The following is a 19,403-nucleotide window of genomic DNA, read 5'->3' as shown; positions in this document are numbered from 1 at the left end:
GCACTGCATCGCTGTCAAATTTTCCGAATTTGATCATGTTATTGTATGTAGAAGAATGTTCTTACTGAAAAGCACAAAACGAAGGGCCAGTGAGATGGCTCGGTGAGAAACGGTTCTTGCCACTCACCCTAGAAACTGGAGTTCAGTCCCTAGGACTCACATGGTGAGAGAGCTGACTCCCACAAACTGTCCTGTCTTCCACACGTGTGACATCACACACACACAGTATAACAAAAAAAAATTTTTTTTTAAACCACGGTGATAAATATTTAGTAAAAGTATGTCTTCAACTTACCTAATTATTTTTTAAAAATACTAAGCATGTGTGACTTCCAGGAGAGGGAGGGAGGAAGGAAAGAGAGACGTGGTGACTGAAAGAGGGGAGAACCAAACAGAACCCTGTGGAAGCTTCTTAGGCTAATCTGTGAATTTAAAATTAAAAAAAAAAAAAAACAGAAAACAAAAACAAATGCACAGAACTGCCTAGGAAGGCTCATTTTCTCCAAGAACGGCGTTTTTTTTAGATAATGCCTAAAATTAGCGCACTGAGCATGAACGAGCCCGGACGCAGCCGTTCCCAGACCATGCTCCCCGGGGCACAGCAACGCCACGAGGGTTCATGATTGATCTACACTGGAGCATCTGCTGGTGCTCTTTCCTCCCCTAATATTTATTTTGGAAATAACTGTACACAATTAGGAATTCACCAGAGAGACCTCACCCTCCTTTAAGAAGGGATCTCGATGAGCCCTTCAGAGGAAAGTGCAAGGACTGAGGAGGGAAATAAGTTGGTTTGTTCCCCTGGAAAAGAAGGAGCGGGGAGGAGGAAGTGAAGGCGGTGGGAACAGCAGTTCTGGGACGAGAGCTGCGTCAGCGGTGACACGACTTCTCGTTATCCTCACCCACGATCTCCAGAAATCGAGGTCCACGTGGCGTGCTGCCCACGCAGAAGCAGAACTTGAGGTTCGCATTCGAGTCAGTTCAGCAGAGAGGCAGGAAGGTGGCCCAGTTCCAGATGGTCTTGTGTAGGTATCGGGCATGTTGATAGCATATCTCATTAAGTCAATATCTTATACCTACCTACGTTTCCTTACCTTCTTACTGATAAATGTTTTACTATTAATAAATATACCACATTGCAGAGGTTAAACGTCTGCTGCCAGCTAATCAATCCTCTCCTTGGTATTCCTGGTCTAGCAGAATCATTGGGCTAAGCTGAGGATAGTGACTTATACTTGAAAAAAAAAGGCAATGTGTTAGTTGTCCAGTATTATCGGCATCTTCAAGCTTGTGTTATTGCATATAATTCTCTGTGGTGAATTTTTAAATAGAGAATCAGATGTTGATAATTTCTCTCAACTGAAGTATCCATGAAGCTTTAAAGATTGTTCTCGGCTTCAATATAAGCACTACTATATTTCATGGCCACCACCTGGATTTCTGCTGTGTTATGACTTTGAAAGCGTTCTGTAGCCAAATGACAGAAAGTCATTTTTACCAGTGCCTAGTTAAAGGACTCAGGACGCATCAAAACTTGTTCATATCTGACCACTTTCACAAGGGCGTGGAGACCAGATTTTTATTATTCAAATTATGCTTGAAGCTAAGAGGTGAATTTCTTACTAGACTTCTAGTGCTAACAGCAATGTAAATTAGAACACAGATGATGAACTCCACACTCATGATGGGATTAACAGACATGAAACTCTGCAAGGCCGCACTTAAACACTGAAGTAGGGAACCCAGGGTGAAGGGCAGGAGAAATCCAAAGCTAAGAGGCTTCACCCTAGGACTAGTGCAAATGAGAGGGACTGGTTGTCCTAGACCACAGCCTAAGAATTAAATCGATGACCACAAGGTGAAAACACACTGTCAAACATGCTAAATATGTTAAAATAGAGGCATGTGAAGAACAGACAGGCTGGAAACACGGAGGCCCACAGGACAGGTGACAGCCTTCTTAGCAAAGCTAAAGAATATTTATGGTCCTACAGTTTGAGGGTCTATGGTGCCGCTGAAAAAGTACAAACCTGCAGCAGGAGAGAATGAACCTGCAAATCTGTCAGCGGCGGAACTGTGGCCCTTGGAGTCAGGGTGGTGTTCCTAGCAGCACGCAGGGAGGTTGGGCCCTAAGTTTTCCCGAGAGCAACAAAATTGAAAAGAATTGTTTATACACAGAAGGTTCCGGGGGCGGAGTCATCTTAGGGGCTAAACTGCCTGGATAGCATGTCACATCCTCGGCCCCGATATCCCCCAGTGCCGTTATTCACCTGCCCTTTTCCAGTCATTTGCGATTCCTGTTTTCTATCACTGCCCTCTCCTCCCAGATTTGAAGCTCAGTAGATTCTGAAGCTGCCTGCGGCCCTCACCCCTTTATTCTAATCTTTCAGTTTGGAGCAGGATTCAGGACCCACTTCCTCGCATGCAGACTGTTAAAATAATCTATCCTCCCAGCTTCTAGATTTTCTTTCTAGTATGTTTTATGACAGGGGAAGATGAAACTTCACCTTTCTACAACACAATTTAAGACATACTCATCACCCTTAAACACTTCTTTAATTTCTCCTTCAGTTCTGACTCAATAATAGATTCCAAATCAACAGTTCCACAGTTTCCTGGCTGTGAACCCACAGTTCCTTAACGTGTGCTCAGACACTTACAGTCCTCAATCCAATTTCCTGGACTCTCCTTCACAATTTTCCCTACTGCTGGATCTCACCAGGCCCACATCCAAGACACTCAAATCCTCCATATTTTCCAGGGCCCATCCAAGTATTTCTTTCTCAAAAAAGCCTTTCCCCATCTTCCTCACTTGACATTATACTTGATCCTGACTACACTTTCCTTAATAGGTATGATTGGCTAGAGATCTGATATTTTATGCTAGAATTTCTAGATATCTATTGTATCTAACATAATTTTAATCCAACAAATATTTTCAAGTCCTATCTGCCAGACACTAAAACGGGCACTGGGAACATAGGAGTGACCTGGCCACACTGTGTATTCTAGCATTTGGCTAGAACAACTCTTGGGTACTGTAAGCTACCTTCTCACTAGACACAGCAGCATTTTACCCAATTAAGATGTTTTGTTTAAGAATGATAATTCTGCAGTCAGAACAAAACGACAGCCTACAGACTGGGAAAGGATCTTCACCAACCCTATATCTGACAGAGGGCTGATATCCAAATATATAAAGAACTAAAGTAGTTTAAAAGCAAAAATCAAGTAATCCACTTAAAAAATGGGGTAGGGAGCTAAACAGAGAAATCTCTGTAGCGGAATGTAGAATGGCAGAAAAACACTTAAAGAAATGCTCAACGTCCTTAGCCATCAGGGAGATGCAAATCAAAATGATCCTGAGATTTCACCTTGCACCCATCAGAATGGCTAAGATCAAAAACTCAAGTGGCAACACATGATGGAGAGGATGTGGAGAAAGGGGAACCCTCCTCCATTGCTGGTAGGAATGTAGGAATGTAAACTTGTACAACCACTTTGGAAATCAATCTGGAGCTTTCTCAGATAATTAAGAATAGTGCTTCCTCAAGATCCAGCTTTACCACTCCTAGGCATATATAAAAAAATATGCTCAGGTTCACAAGGACGTTTGTTCAACCATGCTCATAGCAGCTTTATTCGTAATAGCCAGAACCTGGAAACAACCCAGATGTCCCTCAACTGAGGAATGGATACAGACATTGTGGTACATTTACACAATGGAATACTACTCAGCAATTAAAAACAAGGAAATAATGAAATTTGCAGGCAAATGGTGGGACCTAGAAAAGATCATCCTGAGTGAGGTATCCCAGAAGCAGAAAGACACACACAGTAGACTCACTTATAGGTGGATACTAGACTTATACGATAGGATAAACATACTAAAATCTGTACAACTAAAGAAGATAAACAAGAAAGAGGACCCAGGGTAAGATGATCAACCCTCACTCAGAAAGACAAATGGAATGGACATTGGAAGTAGGAGAAAACAAGAAACAAGACAGGAGCCTACCATAGAGGGCTTCTGAAAGACTCTACCTAGCAGTGTATCAAAGCAGATGCTAAGACTCAGATCCAAACTTTGTTCAGGGAATCATACAAAAGAAGGGGGAGTTAATATGACTTGGAGAGGACAGAAGCTCCACAAGGACCAAATATATCTGGGCACAGGGGTCTTTTCTGAGGCTTATTCTCCAACCAAGAACCATGCATCAAGATAACCTAGAACCCTTGCTCAGACGTAGCCCATGGTAGCTCAGTATCCAAGTGGCTTCCCTAGTAAGGGGAACAAGGACTGTCTCTGGCATGAACTCTGTGGCTAGCTCTTTAACCTCCCCACTCCCCATGGAAAGGACAACCTAACTAGGCCACAGAGGAGGACATTGCAGCCAGTCCTGATGAGACCTGATAAGCTAGGGTCAGATGGAAGGGGATGAGGAACTCCCTTATCAATGGACTTAGAGAGGGGCAGAGAGGAGACAAGGGAGGGATAGTGAGATTGGGAGAAAATGAGGAAGGGGCAACAGCTGGGATACAAAGTAAATAAACTGTAATTAACATAAAAAATGAAAATAATTTTGAAAATTGTAAAAAAAATTAACACACACAAAAAAGAATGATAATTCATTTTAAGGGGCTGAAGAGATGGCTTTCCTGTTAAGAGCACTGGCTGCTCTTCCAGAGAACCCAGATTAGATTCCCAGCACCCACAGAGAGGCTAACGACTGCCTATAATTCTTGTTCCAGGGAATCTGATGGTCTCCAATGGCCCCTGTGGGCTCTACATGTATATGGTGTGTGTGCGCGCACACATATATTTATATGTTTGTATATGTATGTATAAAAACACCCATACATTTAAATAAATAATAAATACAATCCTAACACATATAATGCATTTTAAATGGAAAATGTGAAAACAAATTAAAAGCCTGTGCATAGCCGTAACAAATGTAGAACTATCAGAACTTAAAATACTTCAGAGGAAAAAAAATTCCATTTTAAAAGAATATATGCATGAGTTTAATTGTTTAAAAAGACAAGAAGGAGGCCTCTGGCTCTAGTGGGACCTGAAAGCACCGTGTGACCAGACTTCCATCTCTGGGGGCCTCCAGGACCAGTGCAAGGCCAGAGCTTCGGCCTCAGTGTGCTTGGGCCCCTGAGAGACAGAACCTTGGCTCCAGTGGCATCTGAGGTCGTTGTGGGTGTGGGATTTTGACACTGGGGTTCCAGTGGTCCCTGAAGGACCAAGAGACTACACTGCTGTGGTTGTGGGTTACTTCAGGCCTATGACTCTAATGACCTCCTCCACGTACTGGAGACTTTGGTGGGTATCATGTATTATGCCTCCAGAAGGTTCACAAAATCAAAGAGTGACCAAAGTTTTTACTACACCTGGGCGCTTTGGGTGAAGCCTACTCTTGGTGCTGTTGGCACATTAACAGTATACTTCAGTAACTCTATCTGACATTCTTCACCAAGTTTCACTAATCCCATAGTTGTACTTTATGCAATATCCCACACAGAACACAGCATCCACATAGACTCTTAGCAAAGGGAGGCAAGAACTGGAAGACAAACTCAGCCTAACAGATGAGCAAAGCACATCAAAGCAAGTGACACAGCTACCGCCCACGACCCATTCCCAACTGGTAGCTGAAACGACAGGAAAAGAACACTAAGTCTACTTTAAAAAAGAACGAATTATCACGAAGAAGATTCAAGCAAATAGGTGAATGAATTAGTAAAATCTAAGACCTAAACAAGACAGTCTCCAAAGTGAATAAAATGATAAACTGAAGGGAAAACTACAAAATATGGAAGAGAAAAATTCAGCAAAGAGATTGAAATACTGAAAAAGAACCAAACAGAAATACTTGAAATGAAGGATATGATCAATCAAAGAAAAAACACAACAGGCATCACCATTAGCAGACAAGACTGGAAAGAAAAATGAATTTCAAGAATGGACATAGTCAAAACAATAGTACAAACAGACATATGTATGTATGCATCTGTGTATATGAATATATTAAAACCACAAATTATGTTTTCAAGAACTCTGGGATACATTCTGGAGTCTAAACCTGAATATTCATAGTGCAGAAAAAGGAGCAAAAATAAAATTGAATAAAGTAGACAGACTATTTAATAAAATAATAACAGCATACCTAAAGAAAGAAACAGATATCCAAACAGAAGATGTTTACAGAACTCCAAACTGAATGAACAGAGAGGAAACTCTCTAGGAAATATTATAGTTAGGTTGTCAAAAGTAAAAAGTAAAGAAAAAAATCCTACAAGCAGTATGAGAAAAATGTCAATCATACACAAAGGCAAAAAGAAACTATCAGAATTACCCCCAGAAATTTCAGAATCCATAAAAGTTAGAATAGCATGGAATTAAATATTTCAATTTCTGAAAATAAATAGCTGTGAGCCAAGAATGCTATACCCAGCAAAGTTACCCCTCAAAAGTGATGGAGAAATAAGGACAATTCAAGACAAACATAAATTAAGGTAATTTACAACAACAGAGCCAGAACTGAAGAAAATTCTTCATGGAACACATTTCAGGGAAGAAGAAGAAAACAGCTTTGTTTAGAAGAATGCATGGAAGTGTACACTCCATGAAAAGAGAGAAAGATAAAATCAAGTGAAACACACACATCTGACACAGAAACTCAGCAAATCCTCAAAACCAACGGAGGAAGAAAAGACATGGCAATGGCACAGAAAAACACCTAAAGAATTTATAGAAAATTGAAAATCTTTTCCACAATAACTTTAAGTATAAATGGCTTCAACTCCCAATTTAAAAATACAGACTAATAAAATGGATTTAAAAAGTAAGAACCAGTTATATATTGTCTATATAAGGAACACAGTTAGCCAGTCAAGATAGCCAAAATTTCATATCAAAATACAGAAAGCAAACTAGCATGCAAATGGAAACCATAAACAAGCAGGCCTAACTAGCCTTATATTAAAGTAAACTTCAAACCAAAACCAGGTAGAAGAGATAAAAAGGGACACTAAATATTAATCCAGAAAACAATTCATCAAGAGGAATATAAAAATTCTAAAATGTATGCACAAATACTGGAGGCTCTAATTTCATAAAAACAAACACATAAGGCATAAAAGGATGTATAGTTCTTGGAGTAATAATAATGGATAACTTTGAAACTCTACTCTCATTTTTAGATGTCTTTTATACTAAAAGTAAACAACTTCACAGCAAAAACACACTACCAATCAACTAGACTTAACACACACACAATATTACACACAACAAATAAAGAATAGACATTTTTTCAACAGCACATAGAAATTTCTCCAAAATAATATCATAATACAAAAATCAAGCGTGAATAAGTAATTTTTTAAAAAAATCAAGATAATGTCTTTTATCTTATCAAATCACAATGTAATTAAAGTAATAATCAACAAGATAAAGTATTAAAACTACAAAGATACTTGGATACTAAACAATACAAGAAATTACTTCATTCTGTGAAGTCAGTATTATCTTGATGTCAAAAAGTTAAAGGCACGAAAGAAAGGAAGGAAGAGAAAGGAAAAAAGCAAAAGGAAAAAAAAAACTAAAGATCGATTTCTTAGCTGAACACACATGCAAAATTCAACAAACACTTGCAAATTGAAATTTGAAACATATTAAGGAGATCATACACCATGACCAAGTGGGTCTTATCCCAGAAAGACAAGGTTGTTTCAACAGAAGTAAATAAACAACACACATAAATAAAATAAAATAAAATAAAATAAAATAAAATAAAATAAAACAAAATATTTAAAGACAGAAACTACATAACCGTCTTGACTGATGCTGAAAAAGCATTTGATAAAGCTCAACATGCATTCGTGATAAAGTCCTGAGATGTTAGGAAAAGATGGCTCATGCCTCAAGGAAATAAAATTATATACAACAAACCTGCAGTCGTTATTATAGCAAATGGAGAAGACTGAAAGCATTTCCTCTAAAACCAGGAATGAGATAGGATGGCCACTCTCCCCTCTCTTATTTAATATTTGCTTGGAGTCTTAGCTATAGCAATTAGACAGGAAAGAGTTAATACAGAAACAAAAATAGGAAAGGCAGAGGTCAAATAGTCCCTATTAACAGAAAACATGATCCTACACTTAAGAAGACCGTATATAGAATCTAGCAGAAAACTCCTAGATCCAAAAAACACTTACTAGAAAATGGAAAGGCCTTCCACATCCTTGGACTGGCAGAATTAATGTGAAAACATCTTTATTAACAAAATTAATCTATAAATTTAACTCAATGCCTATCAAAATTCTGATGTTGTATTTCACAGATCTAGAATTCACATGAAACCACAAAAGACCCTGAATAGCCAAAGCAACCCTAAGGAGTAAAAAGACACTTGGAAGTATCACAATTCCTCACCTCAAATTACACTATAAGGCCACAGAGATAAAGACCATCTGCTACTGGTATAAGAACAGACATGTGGACCAAAGAAATAGGTTAGAAAACCCAGAAATAAGCTGACAAAGCCATGCCAACATAATCCTTGACAAAGGAGTAAAAAACATACATTGGTAGAAAAGCCTATTAAACAATGGTAGCAGAACTGAACATCCACCTGTGAAAAAATAAAATTCGATTCATAGCTTTAACCTTGTGCACAAATCAGGCTGAAATGGACCAAAGACCTTAAGTTAAAAACTAAAATGCTGCAACTAGGAGACAAAAACATAGGTAATGCTCTTCGAGTTTTGGGGGCAGAGAAGAGCATTCTGAACAGAACTGCATTGCCACGGGAGCTAGCCTCACATATCAACAGATGGAGCGATGTGAAAACAAGTTTCTGCACAGCTAAGGAAACCATCGTCAGAGCACAGTACAGCCACAGAACGGGAGAAAATCTTTATCAGCTATACTATGGACAAGAGGCTAATATCCAAAACCTATGGAAAACTGCAGAAATGCCAAGGATATGGAACTGCCAACTAAGAATTAGGCTAATGAATGGAATAGACAGTTTCCAAAAAAAAAAGAAAGACAGAAAAGTGGACAATAACTATTTTAAGGTTACTTTGAGATAGCACCTCATTCTTTCAGAATGGCTATCATTAAGAAATCTCATGAGGGGGACTGGAGTAGAGAGATGGCTCAGCAGTAAAGAGCACTTGCTGCTCTCTCTGAGGCCCAGGCTTAATTCCCAGCATCCACATGGTCAATATCTCTAATTCCAGAGGATCTACCACCCTCTTTTGGCCCACTCCACAGGCATCAGGATTGCACACAGTACGTATAAAACATCCATGCACATAAAACACTCATCCACATAAAATTAACTTTTTGTAAGTATTAGACAAGAAAAAAAAATAGGACAACAAATGTTGGAGGATGTGAGAGAGGACGTTTACTTGCCACTCATGGGATACACATTATTATAGTCATTATGAAAATCATCTTGGAGGTTCCCCCCCCCCAAAAAATTGAAACATAGAACTATTATGCGACCCAGTTATTTCACTCTTCAGCATAGACCCAGAGGCCTGGAGACATCTGCACACCATGTTTATTGTCGCGCTATTAACCATAGCAAGGGAACAGAGCCAACCTACATGTCCGTCCACAGACAAGCAGATGATGAAGACCTTGATATATATAAAATATCACTCAGCTCTATTGAACAATGAAAACAAAGAATTTTGTAGGAAAATAAATAGACATAGACTGCATAATATTTAGCAAGGTCACCCAATCTAAGACAGATTTTTAGAGAAATTTCATGTTTTCCTTCATATATGGATCCTAGCCTATAACATATCTATAATATTTACATTATATATATATATATATATATATATATATAGAGAGAGAGAGAGAGAGAGAGAGAGAGAGAGAAAGAAACATTTAGAGGGAAAAAGAAGAAAGTATTAGTGATGGAGGAAGACAGAATTCAGGTAAAGGATATAAAGTAAATTTGTAGTAGTTACATACATAAAAATAATTGACAGTGAAACTATTAAACCTAAGCCTCGTGGCTTCAGAATGTCTACTCTAACAGGATAATATCTATTCCTTACATATAGAGCGAGTTGGGGATTAGCTAAGTATTCATCTGAGTGACTATGTTAGTCTAGCTGCATGATATTTTTATTTGTAAGTTTATTACAGTAAAGTGGTTTTCTAAAATAAATTTAAAGAAAACAGAAAAATGAGACTAGTTATTGACAATATTCCCAAAGTCAGGCATGTAGGGACATAAAACTTCCTAGTATCTTTGTGAATAAAACCTTAATAATAAAAGTTGAGAGACAACCAGCTCTCCCAGAACACAACCATCACCTAACTGTAACCACGTGGAAGCCCCAAAGTGTACCATCTGAAAAAAAGAAAAAAGATAAGCGAAATGGAAGGAAAGAAAACCAAACCAAACTTTGGTATCAATGAGGCTTTCAAAGACGGCACTGACTTCTTGAATGTATCCTGAATGAAAGGAAAAGAATGACAGCTTTGTGTATTTATTTATTTTGACAGGTTGTAGACCTATTATTTGAGAACCTTAATTTAAAATCATAAAGTTCATATAGAGATAGCTAGATATGCTGCACCTACCTAATCATTAGATTACAAATATGAGATGGATTTGCTTACACTATACTTAATGGGAAAAGAAGGCCCTGCCCTTGACTAAAGTACTAGAAGAGAAAAACTGCCGTCCGATAAGCTAGCAATGCTCCTATCCTACTCTTGGTTATTATTATGATTTTTTTTTTAAATCTCCCCAATCTCCTGAGGGCTGGAGGTTCAATCCAAGACTTCGCACACAAGCATTCCGCCACTGAGCTGCAGCCCAGGCTACATTCCAGCTTTAAATAGCCATGCAAATGGCTGTACCTCCATTTCCTACATTCCCACCATTCATTTGCAATCATGGTTGGGTGCTCTAACCGTGTCCCCCTCCCCCATCGTCCCCTACCTACCTCATAGGCGTCTTTGATGTTCAAGGGCTCACCAAAAGCTGCCACATGTCCCACAATGCCCTTGTTCCACTCTAAGCGGATACAGTTATTTGAAGCTTCCTCCAGCGTTGAACCTTCGGCGACATCGAAGAGGCGGCTGATGAGAAATTTGTCGTTGGAGCTGTCCTCACACACGAGGAACAGGGAGTAGCGATCAGCGGAGATGAGCTCGTGGATATGCAAGAAGATTTTGTGGCATAAGGCCGCGACATCCAAATGACTGGAAATATCTTTGACTAACTCCAAGAGTCCTGAGCACTGGTCCCCTCCGTCACTATCAAACTTTGGGGGGGGTTAGCGGCATTTGTTCCTTTTCTCGTGAGTCGGAGAGAAAGCTCACTGTTCCCTCGGAATCCTTGACAACAATGGGCCTAAGAGGCCGGTCAAACTCAGAGGCAGAGATCTTTCTGGCTGGTGCTCCAGGGGCGGCATTATCTGCGTGAGGACTCTGCTGCAAAGAGCAAGAGCAAGACTCGGGGTGGGCTCGGATGCCTTCCTTGCAAACGGGAATGTTGTGAACCCTCTCAGAAAACCATGCGTTGACCATTTCCCTGTAGAACAGAAACATGCAGACATGTTAGATATTTGAGAGAAAGGGGTACTATCTTCTAAAGCTGCCAAAAATCCTGTCAATGTACAGTTGTAGCCACTCTCCAATCTTTGTGGGTATGTATGTATAGTATAGGTACACACATGTATATTAGATATACACATAGGTATATGATCTCTGTGGATGACTTCTTTCTCTAAGAAATAAAGTTCCTTTTCCATGTGACAAAGGAAATTGCAGAGGTGTTTGACTGCAGAACTCTCTGATGAGGCAAAGAAAAGCAGCGTCCTAACTCCAACCGATGGTTGGCTGTGTGCAGCACAGCACCTATACGGGAAAGCTGGGCTGACACTAACGGTAGTGAATGCACTAAGGTAGATAATCTTCACGTGGGCTAGAGAGTGTCATCAACTTGGGTCCTTGGCAGAAGCTTTACTTTGTTGTCTCCTTTTAGGAACAGAGAATTCCTTGGGAGCTTAGCTGATGGGGGTCTTGCCCTAAGGGCCTCCTCCCTTTATTCCACTTTGGTTCAGGTCTTTCATTTTTCTCATCTCTTTCAGCACAAGCCTCAGCTGCGACATTAGATTTCCTGGTATTATTTTTCTCTTCAGACTGTGCACTTTCTACTTCTTTATTTTTCCCTCTTCTTTCTTTTTTCCATGCTTGTTCTTTTTTCACTTTTTACCTGCATAAGAGTAATTACTAGTAAACATGGGACAGAATCAGCACTAAACTGTCTTGACATCTCCTCCACAGAGGAAATTAAAGCTTTTCAATGTTTCCCTCAGACAGATTTGTAGGACAAGGGCAGAATGTGGCCACATTCCTTGCCAAAATATCACATGACTTCTAGCCCAGTTGGTAATTGTGCTCCCCCTCTGAAACCCCTTGAACTGAGCCTACACGGTCCACATGGCTCTCAGCACCACTGTCTTCCAAATCTGACCATGATGGCCCACTAAGCCTTGCTTACAGCAACCAAATGTTTCCCTAGTCCAAAGTCCCAATGTCTTCCACATTTCTCCAAAAATCCCGCTATGGTCAGGCCTGTCACAGCAATAGTCCAAACTCTGGCTCCAGTTTCTCCCTACTTACATTTCTATTGCTGTGCTAAAACACCATGATCAAATAAACTTATAAAAGAAGGTGACTACATGGGCAGCTACATGGTTTCAGAGGATTAGGGCCCATGATAGCAGGGCAAAGAAGTGACAGTACAGACAGCGGAGAGCTTACATCTTGATCTGCAAGCTGGGAGCAGAAAGGCCCACTGGGATGGCCTTTTGAGACCTCAAAGTCTGACCCTGTTAACACACCTCCTTCAACAAGGCTACGACTTCCTAATCCTTCCCAAACAGTTCCACCAACCGGAACCAAGCATTCAAACATTCAGCCTTATGAGGCCATTCCCATTCAAGCCAGGCCTGGGTGGTAGTGACAGCAAGGTAAATCGCTTCTACAGCTGAACACAGTATCTCTACTTTCCTATCTCTTCCTTGACGTTAGGAAATTTTGAGAAATAGTCATTAACTTTTTTCTTTTAAGTATCATCTTATTTAAACCTGGTAAGGCAGACATTAAGCTTGCCTTCTATACGATGAAAGAAATTTAATTTAAATCAAATCTGTTCCATGACCTGGTGGCAAAACCAGGTCTCCTATTCCTGGTGCTGTGATACAGAAGAATATAAACTTCCCCAGATTACACATCACCGCCTGAAGAAGGTGTCTAATTAGTTTAAGCAAACTTGAAAGTAAAAACACACACACAAAAAAAAACAAATTTAAACAACAAAGGCACAAAGAGAATATGATCATTCTTGATAATGCATTTTCTAATCCTCTACGTTGTATCATAATGTCACATTATAAATATAATAATAAAAATGGGAACCCAGAGAACCCAAAGAAAAAAATATTTTTGAGGATAGTATCCTTAAAGAAAAAAAAAAATCTAATGAAATTTCGTCATGTCTAATGTTCTCAGGAAACAGGTCATATTTTGTAAATCGAAAGCACTGCACTGAAAAGAACGTATAATGAGTATATTTGAAAGAATAGTCATTCTAAGGGTAAAAAATATAAATACAAACACCAGGCACCCAGGTAGTGTTGGGTTTGGGGAAAACAAAGAATAATTAAGCAGTATTCGGAATTTAAATTTAACCGAGTGCTCTGTATTTCATCTGGCCACTTTAGTCATGCTGTATTTTTTTTTCCTGAAATTGCTGGTGAACAGAGAAGGTAAATTTTATGTAACATACCAAAAAGCTGTCAGGCTGCCAGGTTACTGATTTCATCACTTGAACACACACAAAATATGACTGCACTGATTCTGTTTCCGAAAGCTGGACTAAGTTATCAAAGTTTTTGGACTAAGTTAAGTTAAAACTAAAACATGAAATTCCTCCTTAAACTAAGCTTTCTTGTTCTGCTTTCAAACCTACATTTACAATATACCCACAGGAGGGCTACCACCCTCAAACTGAAATGTTTTTATAAGAGGGGAAATTATTAATTGTTAAAAATTTGGGGGATTGTAAGTTTTCAGTCTCCAATTGTGAGTTTCAGACAGCCTCTGTTACTAATGGAATATATAAGCAATCATAAGCAACTTTCTTCTTTTGCACTTCAATTTCATCCTCCATAAAACACAAACCAACCATTCCGACTTCCTTTTCTCAATTTATCTTATGCGTACGAGTGTTCTGTGCACCACGGGTGCATCTGGCACCTGTGCAGGCCAGAGGAAGGAATCAGGTCCCCTGAGACTGGAGCTACAGACAGTTGTGAGCCGTCATGTGGGAACTGACAACTGAACCTGAATATTCTGAAAGAACAGTCAGTGCTCTTAACTTCTGAGCCATCTCTCCAACCCACTGCAAAAAGTAAAAGACACGGGACTATCCTCAGTGCAGTAAACGGTCAAAAATATCAAACTTGGGTAAAGGGGATAATTCTAGATCCAACCACACAGATGAGACACAAGGCTGACACGCAAGTCAAAGTAGAAACACTACAATTTCTCTCGTGGTCAAGTTAGTACTTTAGAAAGATTTTTATTAGCATATAAAAATCATTCATTATATAGTGTATTTTGATCATATTTACCCCTTCATAACCCTTTCTTGTCTTCCTCTCAATCCTGCTAACAACCCCTGTTCTCTTCTCAACCACTCCCTCTTCCCTTGTCAGGACTTGTTTTCTGCTCTTCCCCAGCCCCCACCACTGCCTCTTTCTTTGTGGCCCACCGAGTTTAATTAGGATTGCTAATAGAAATGTGACTGAGGGGTTGTTTACAGGAGCGTGGGTACCTCACCAGCGGTTCTACCACTGAGGAAAATATCTCTTCCTTTCCAGACAAATATAAACCAACAGCCTCAGGGAGGGATGGGGCCTCATGAACCCCTCCCTCCTCTCTAACAGTGTGTAGATGGAGCCAATCTTAGGCAGCTCTTATGCTGATAAACACAGCTGCCCAGAGCCTGAGTGCAGCCATGTCGTATCCAAACAGAAGCATCCCACCACACCTTTTCCTTCCTCCAGCCCTTACGTTCTTCTGTTGTTGCAGAAACAGTGTTCCCTGAGCCTTGGAGGGCATGATCTAAAGATCCCGTTTAGGGCTCAGCTTTCAACAGTCAGTTACTCCCAGAACTCTGGAGGTCCAATTGTTTAGTGCTAACAATGGCTGCCGTATTGATGGGCTAAGGCCCCCAAAACAGTTTATGTTATCCACCGGCGAGCAGGTGGTCTTGGGTCCAGCAACCTGACTTCTTTTTGCTCCTCAACTCCTTCACTTTTAAACAAGAGGAAATGCACCTGAGCCCTTCGCCTCTGACACCGTGTGGATGGGCAAATCAAATTAGAACATGCATTTGCGAGAACTCCATGACTTCCTCTCTTAAGGTGGTAATGAGATTGAAGTAGAGAATGTATAGGGGACAGAACATCACCGAATATAAGCTGTTGTTATCTCCTGGATCCTTAGCATCACGCTAATGGAGATGGGGAACTAAGAAAGGGGCTTCATAAAGTTTAGCCAATTAGAAAAGGACAGGACAAGCCCATAGGCAGAGGGACAGATAAGGTTTGGTATATGCTAGCTACACCTATCGTGGCCTGATCAGGGCCATAGCCAAAGCAGACACTTCAAGTGCTATCTTTACAGAATACGTACATCTGCTTTTTTGTTTTGTCTTTGTTTTTGTTTTTGACAAAGGGTTTAAATTACATAACAAATGTCTGGGCAAAGGAATGAAAATCCCAGAGATATTTTTACACTTTGCTGTAAGTCCTAATAATTTAATGTGTGGCTTTCATAGTCAATCCTAACTGCCCTTCGAACCTGAGAGCAAGCAAGAGCACAAGCCTTAAAGTCTTTTAGTTGATTTTGATGTTTACAAGGCTGCTAACAAAAAGACAAATATTCAAAAGAAAGCTGGCCCAGAAAAAAAGTAATAAAAATCGATGCCCAAGATTCTCATGTTAACATCCCATGCAAAATGTTCCCTCTCCTCACCGAATTACTGTCTAGTCACTGATCTTATTATCCAAAAAACGTGTTCATACATGAGCTGCATTATATATCTATTTCAAGTGGGAGACTTGGGTTTTGTTTTTTCAGCTTTTACAGTGTATCTTAAAATAGCTGAAGGAAGCCTGGAGGGTGTCGAAATCAATGCTGGCAGGGACTGTTCTCAGGTAACACTAATGGTGAATACACTTGTTTTCAAACTTGTCCACCACAGATGGTGTTCAGGCTCATTAAGCATACACTTAATACAGAAAACACCAAAAGATCCAGACAAGTTAGATGAGGAGAAATGAAATCAAATGGAAGTTATCACCAACAAGCTGTATTAAAGTTACTAAGTTCCTGTCTTAAAGGTTTTAAGTCTTAAATCTCAAGACTCTTTAGATAATGACTCTAGGCAGAAATATATTATTCTTCTCCAGAGAAGACGCTGGGTACCTCAAAATGTTCGTACAGCCATTTAATAAAACAATCAGGGCCTTTGAGAAAATGCTTAGGACATTTTGATTTCATGGGGCTTTGTGGTGGTTTGAATAAAAATGGCCGTTGCAGGTTCACAGGGAATGTCACTATTAGAAGGTGTGGCCTCGATGGAGGAAGCACGTCACTGGAGATAGGCTTTGAGGTCTCAGATACTCAAGCCTGGTCAGTGTGTCACTGTCTACTCTCCATCTGCTGCCTGCAGATGTGGAACCTTTGTCTCCTTTAGCACCACATCTGCCTGTGTGCCACCATGATGATAATGGACTAAACCTCCAAACCATAAGCCAGCCCCAGTTAAATGTTTTCCTTTATACTAGTTGTTGTGGTCATGGTGTTCCTTCACAGCAACAAAACCCTAAGACAGGCTTCTCTGTAACACATTTCATGACTTTTGTGACTGTGTGGTTGGAGAGCTGAGGGGCACATCCCCAAGTTCGTGGCTAGCCAAGCTCCAGTAGCTGCAGTGTACTCCGGTTTCTGAAGGTTGGGTCTTAGAGTACACAGGATGACTCAACTGACTGGTGATTACAGAGGGTTCAAAGGGATACTGGGAGGTGAGCTGTCATGAGTTTTTACAGTGATTTTTAACAGCTGAAATTCCACACAAGCAGAAATAAAATGCTATACATTTCATTTTACACATCCCACCTGCTTCCATTTAAAAGTATATGTGATAGGTTCGATTAATAGTCGGACACATGGTGCCAAACTAGGAATGCTTTCTAAGGAATAGTTGACTAAGTTTAAGTCTGAGGCTGGAGACGTGGCTCAGTTTGTCGAGGGCTGGCCTACTGTTTTAGTTAGGGTTGTTATTGCTGTGGCCAAAAGCAACCGGAGGAAGAAAGGGGTTCCTCTGCCTACACGTCCAGATAACAGTCTTTCACTGATGGAAGTCGGGAGAGGAGCTCAAGCAGGACAGGAACCTGGAGGCAGGAGCTGCTACAGAGGCCACGGACGACAGGCTTGATGCCCATGATTTGCCCAGCCTGTGTTCTTACATCACCCAGGACGGCAGCCCGGGGGTAGCACAGCCACAGTGAGCTGAGCCCTTCCACGTCCATCCAGAAAATATTCCACAGGCCTGCTCACAGGACAGTCTGGTGGGCAGTGTTTTTTCAATTGCAGTCCCATAATCCAAAATAACTCTAGCTTGCATCCAATTAACGTAATAACTAACCAGCACACCTATCATTCATGACCACCCGCCCCCACCCCCAGAACTGCATAAAGCCAAGCCCAGTGGCCCGTGTTTGCAATTCCAGCTCCCCAGTTACAGGCAGGAGGAGCAGAAGCTCCAGGTCTTCTTGGTTACATGATGAGTTCAAGGCTGATATGAGAATAGTGAGACCCTGGATCAAATACATTAAGGAAAAAAAAAAAAAAAAAACAAAACAGTTTTTAACTTTACATGTTGAGCACATCTTGGCTCATATCCTCTAAAGTTTTTACAGATTAGTAACACTTTAAAAAAATGAAAACTTACATAGCACATACTGTCGTAAGACAAAACCTCTCTCGTTTTTCACTCAAGATTATTTTAACCTCAGAGAAAGAAAAAGGGTAATTTGTAGTTTGTGTTCTTCATTTAACTGGATAAGCTATAGCTCCTTTCTATTCACAAGTATTTTTTTTCTTTTTTTAATTAAAAAGATTTTTTTTTCTTCATACATTACATTCAGATCACAGTTTCTCCTTCCCCTAATCTTCCCCACCCATCCAGATCTACACCTGTTCTTTCTCTCTCTCATTAGACTACAAACAGGTGCCAATGATGATGATGATGATGATGATAAAATATGAAAACAAACAAATCAGAATAAGACAAAACAATCAGAAAAGAGCCAAAGAAAAAGCACGAGAAATACATACAGACACAGGGACACATACTCACGCACAGAGAAATCTCATAAAAACAAAATTGGAAGCCATTCGATATGAGCAAAAGATAATAGCATTTTAGAAAATTCTGAAAAAATAATTGTAAGACAAAAAAAAAAAAACCCTCACAAAAATAGCACTGAGTTGGTTGTTGCCCATCTACTGCTGAGCAAGATGCCGAGAAAGAAGCATTCAATGCTTAATTTACTGATAGAACAGAGATAGAACAGAGGGAAGCAAAATCACACAGATTTCAAATATGATCAGCTATCAAGGAGAACACAAACACACCCGTGTCTGCAGGTAGCTCCATGTAGAAGTAATATCACTTCCTATCAAAGCCAACCTGCTTAAATGGCTTCAAATGCATGCTTAATATTCCAGATGCCTTGACAGGGAAAATTAAGATGTTTTGTCTATGTTTTATAGAATAGTCTTGGAATCTAAAGAACTAAGGAAAGGAAACATGAAAACTTACAAGGCAAAGCAAAATTGTCATATAAACCTAATAACCATCTAGAGTTAAAAATATAATTAGATAAAAATCTGCCTACAAAGCAACTAATTCAATGTCGCTTGCGCTTTTGCCCAGATTATTGTTACATTTTTAAAGACTCACTTACTTATATATATTTATGTATATGAGGCTCTGTCTGCATGCGCTCACTCTTGCATGCCAGAAGAGAAAATCAGATCCCATTATGGATGGTTGTAAACCACCATGAGGTTGCTGGGAATTGAACTCAGGACCGCTAGAAGAGCAGCCAGTGCTCTTAATGGCTGAGCCATCTCTCTAGCTCCCCAAACAAATGTTATTAAAAAATTTTTAAATGGAAAGTATATTGCACTTTGAGTATTTTTAAAAGATCGATCGACCGATCTATCTATCTATCTATCTATCTATCTATCTATCTATCTATCTATC

The 19,403-nt window shown here is 39.9% G+C and overlaps 1 protein-coding gene across 1 annotated transcript in view; it reads right to left on the bottom strand.

Moving 5' to 3' along the window:
* The window catches only part of Pde5a (phosphodiesterase 5A), a 119,443-nt gene that overhangs the window by 88,809 nt on the left and 11,231 nt on the right, over nt 1-19,403 (bottom strand). The window contains 2 exon segments of the mRNA XM_055628260.1: nt 10,996-11,325; nt 11,327-11,585. Coding sequence (XP_055484235.1) covers nt 10,996-11,325; nt 11,327-11,585 — 589 coding nt within the window.

The sequence above is a fragment of the Psammomys obesus genome, unplaced genomic scaffold, assembly GCF_907164565.1.
Source record: "Psammomys obesus unplaced genomic scaffold, mPsaObe1.curated_primary_1811, whole genome shotgun sequence".
NCBI lineage: Eukaryota > Metazoa > Chordata > Mammalia > Rodentia > Muridae > Psammomys > Psammomys obesus.
The sequence above is the reverse complement of the archived record's forward strand: the minus strand, read 5'-3'. Positions and strand labels throughout refer to the sequence as shown.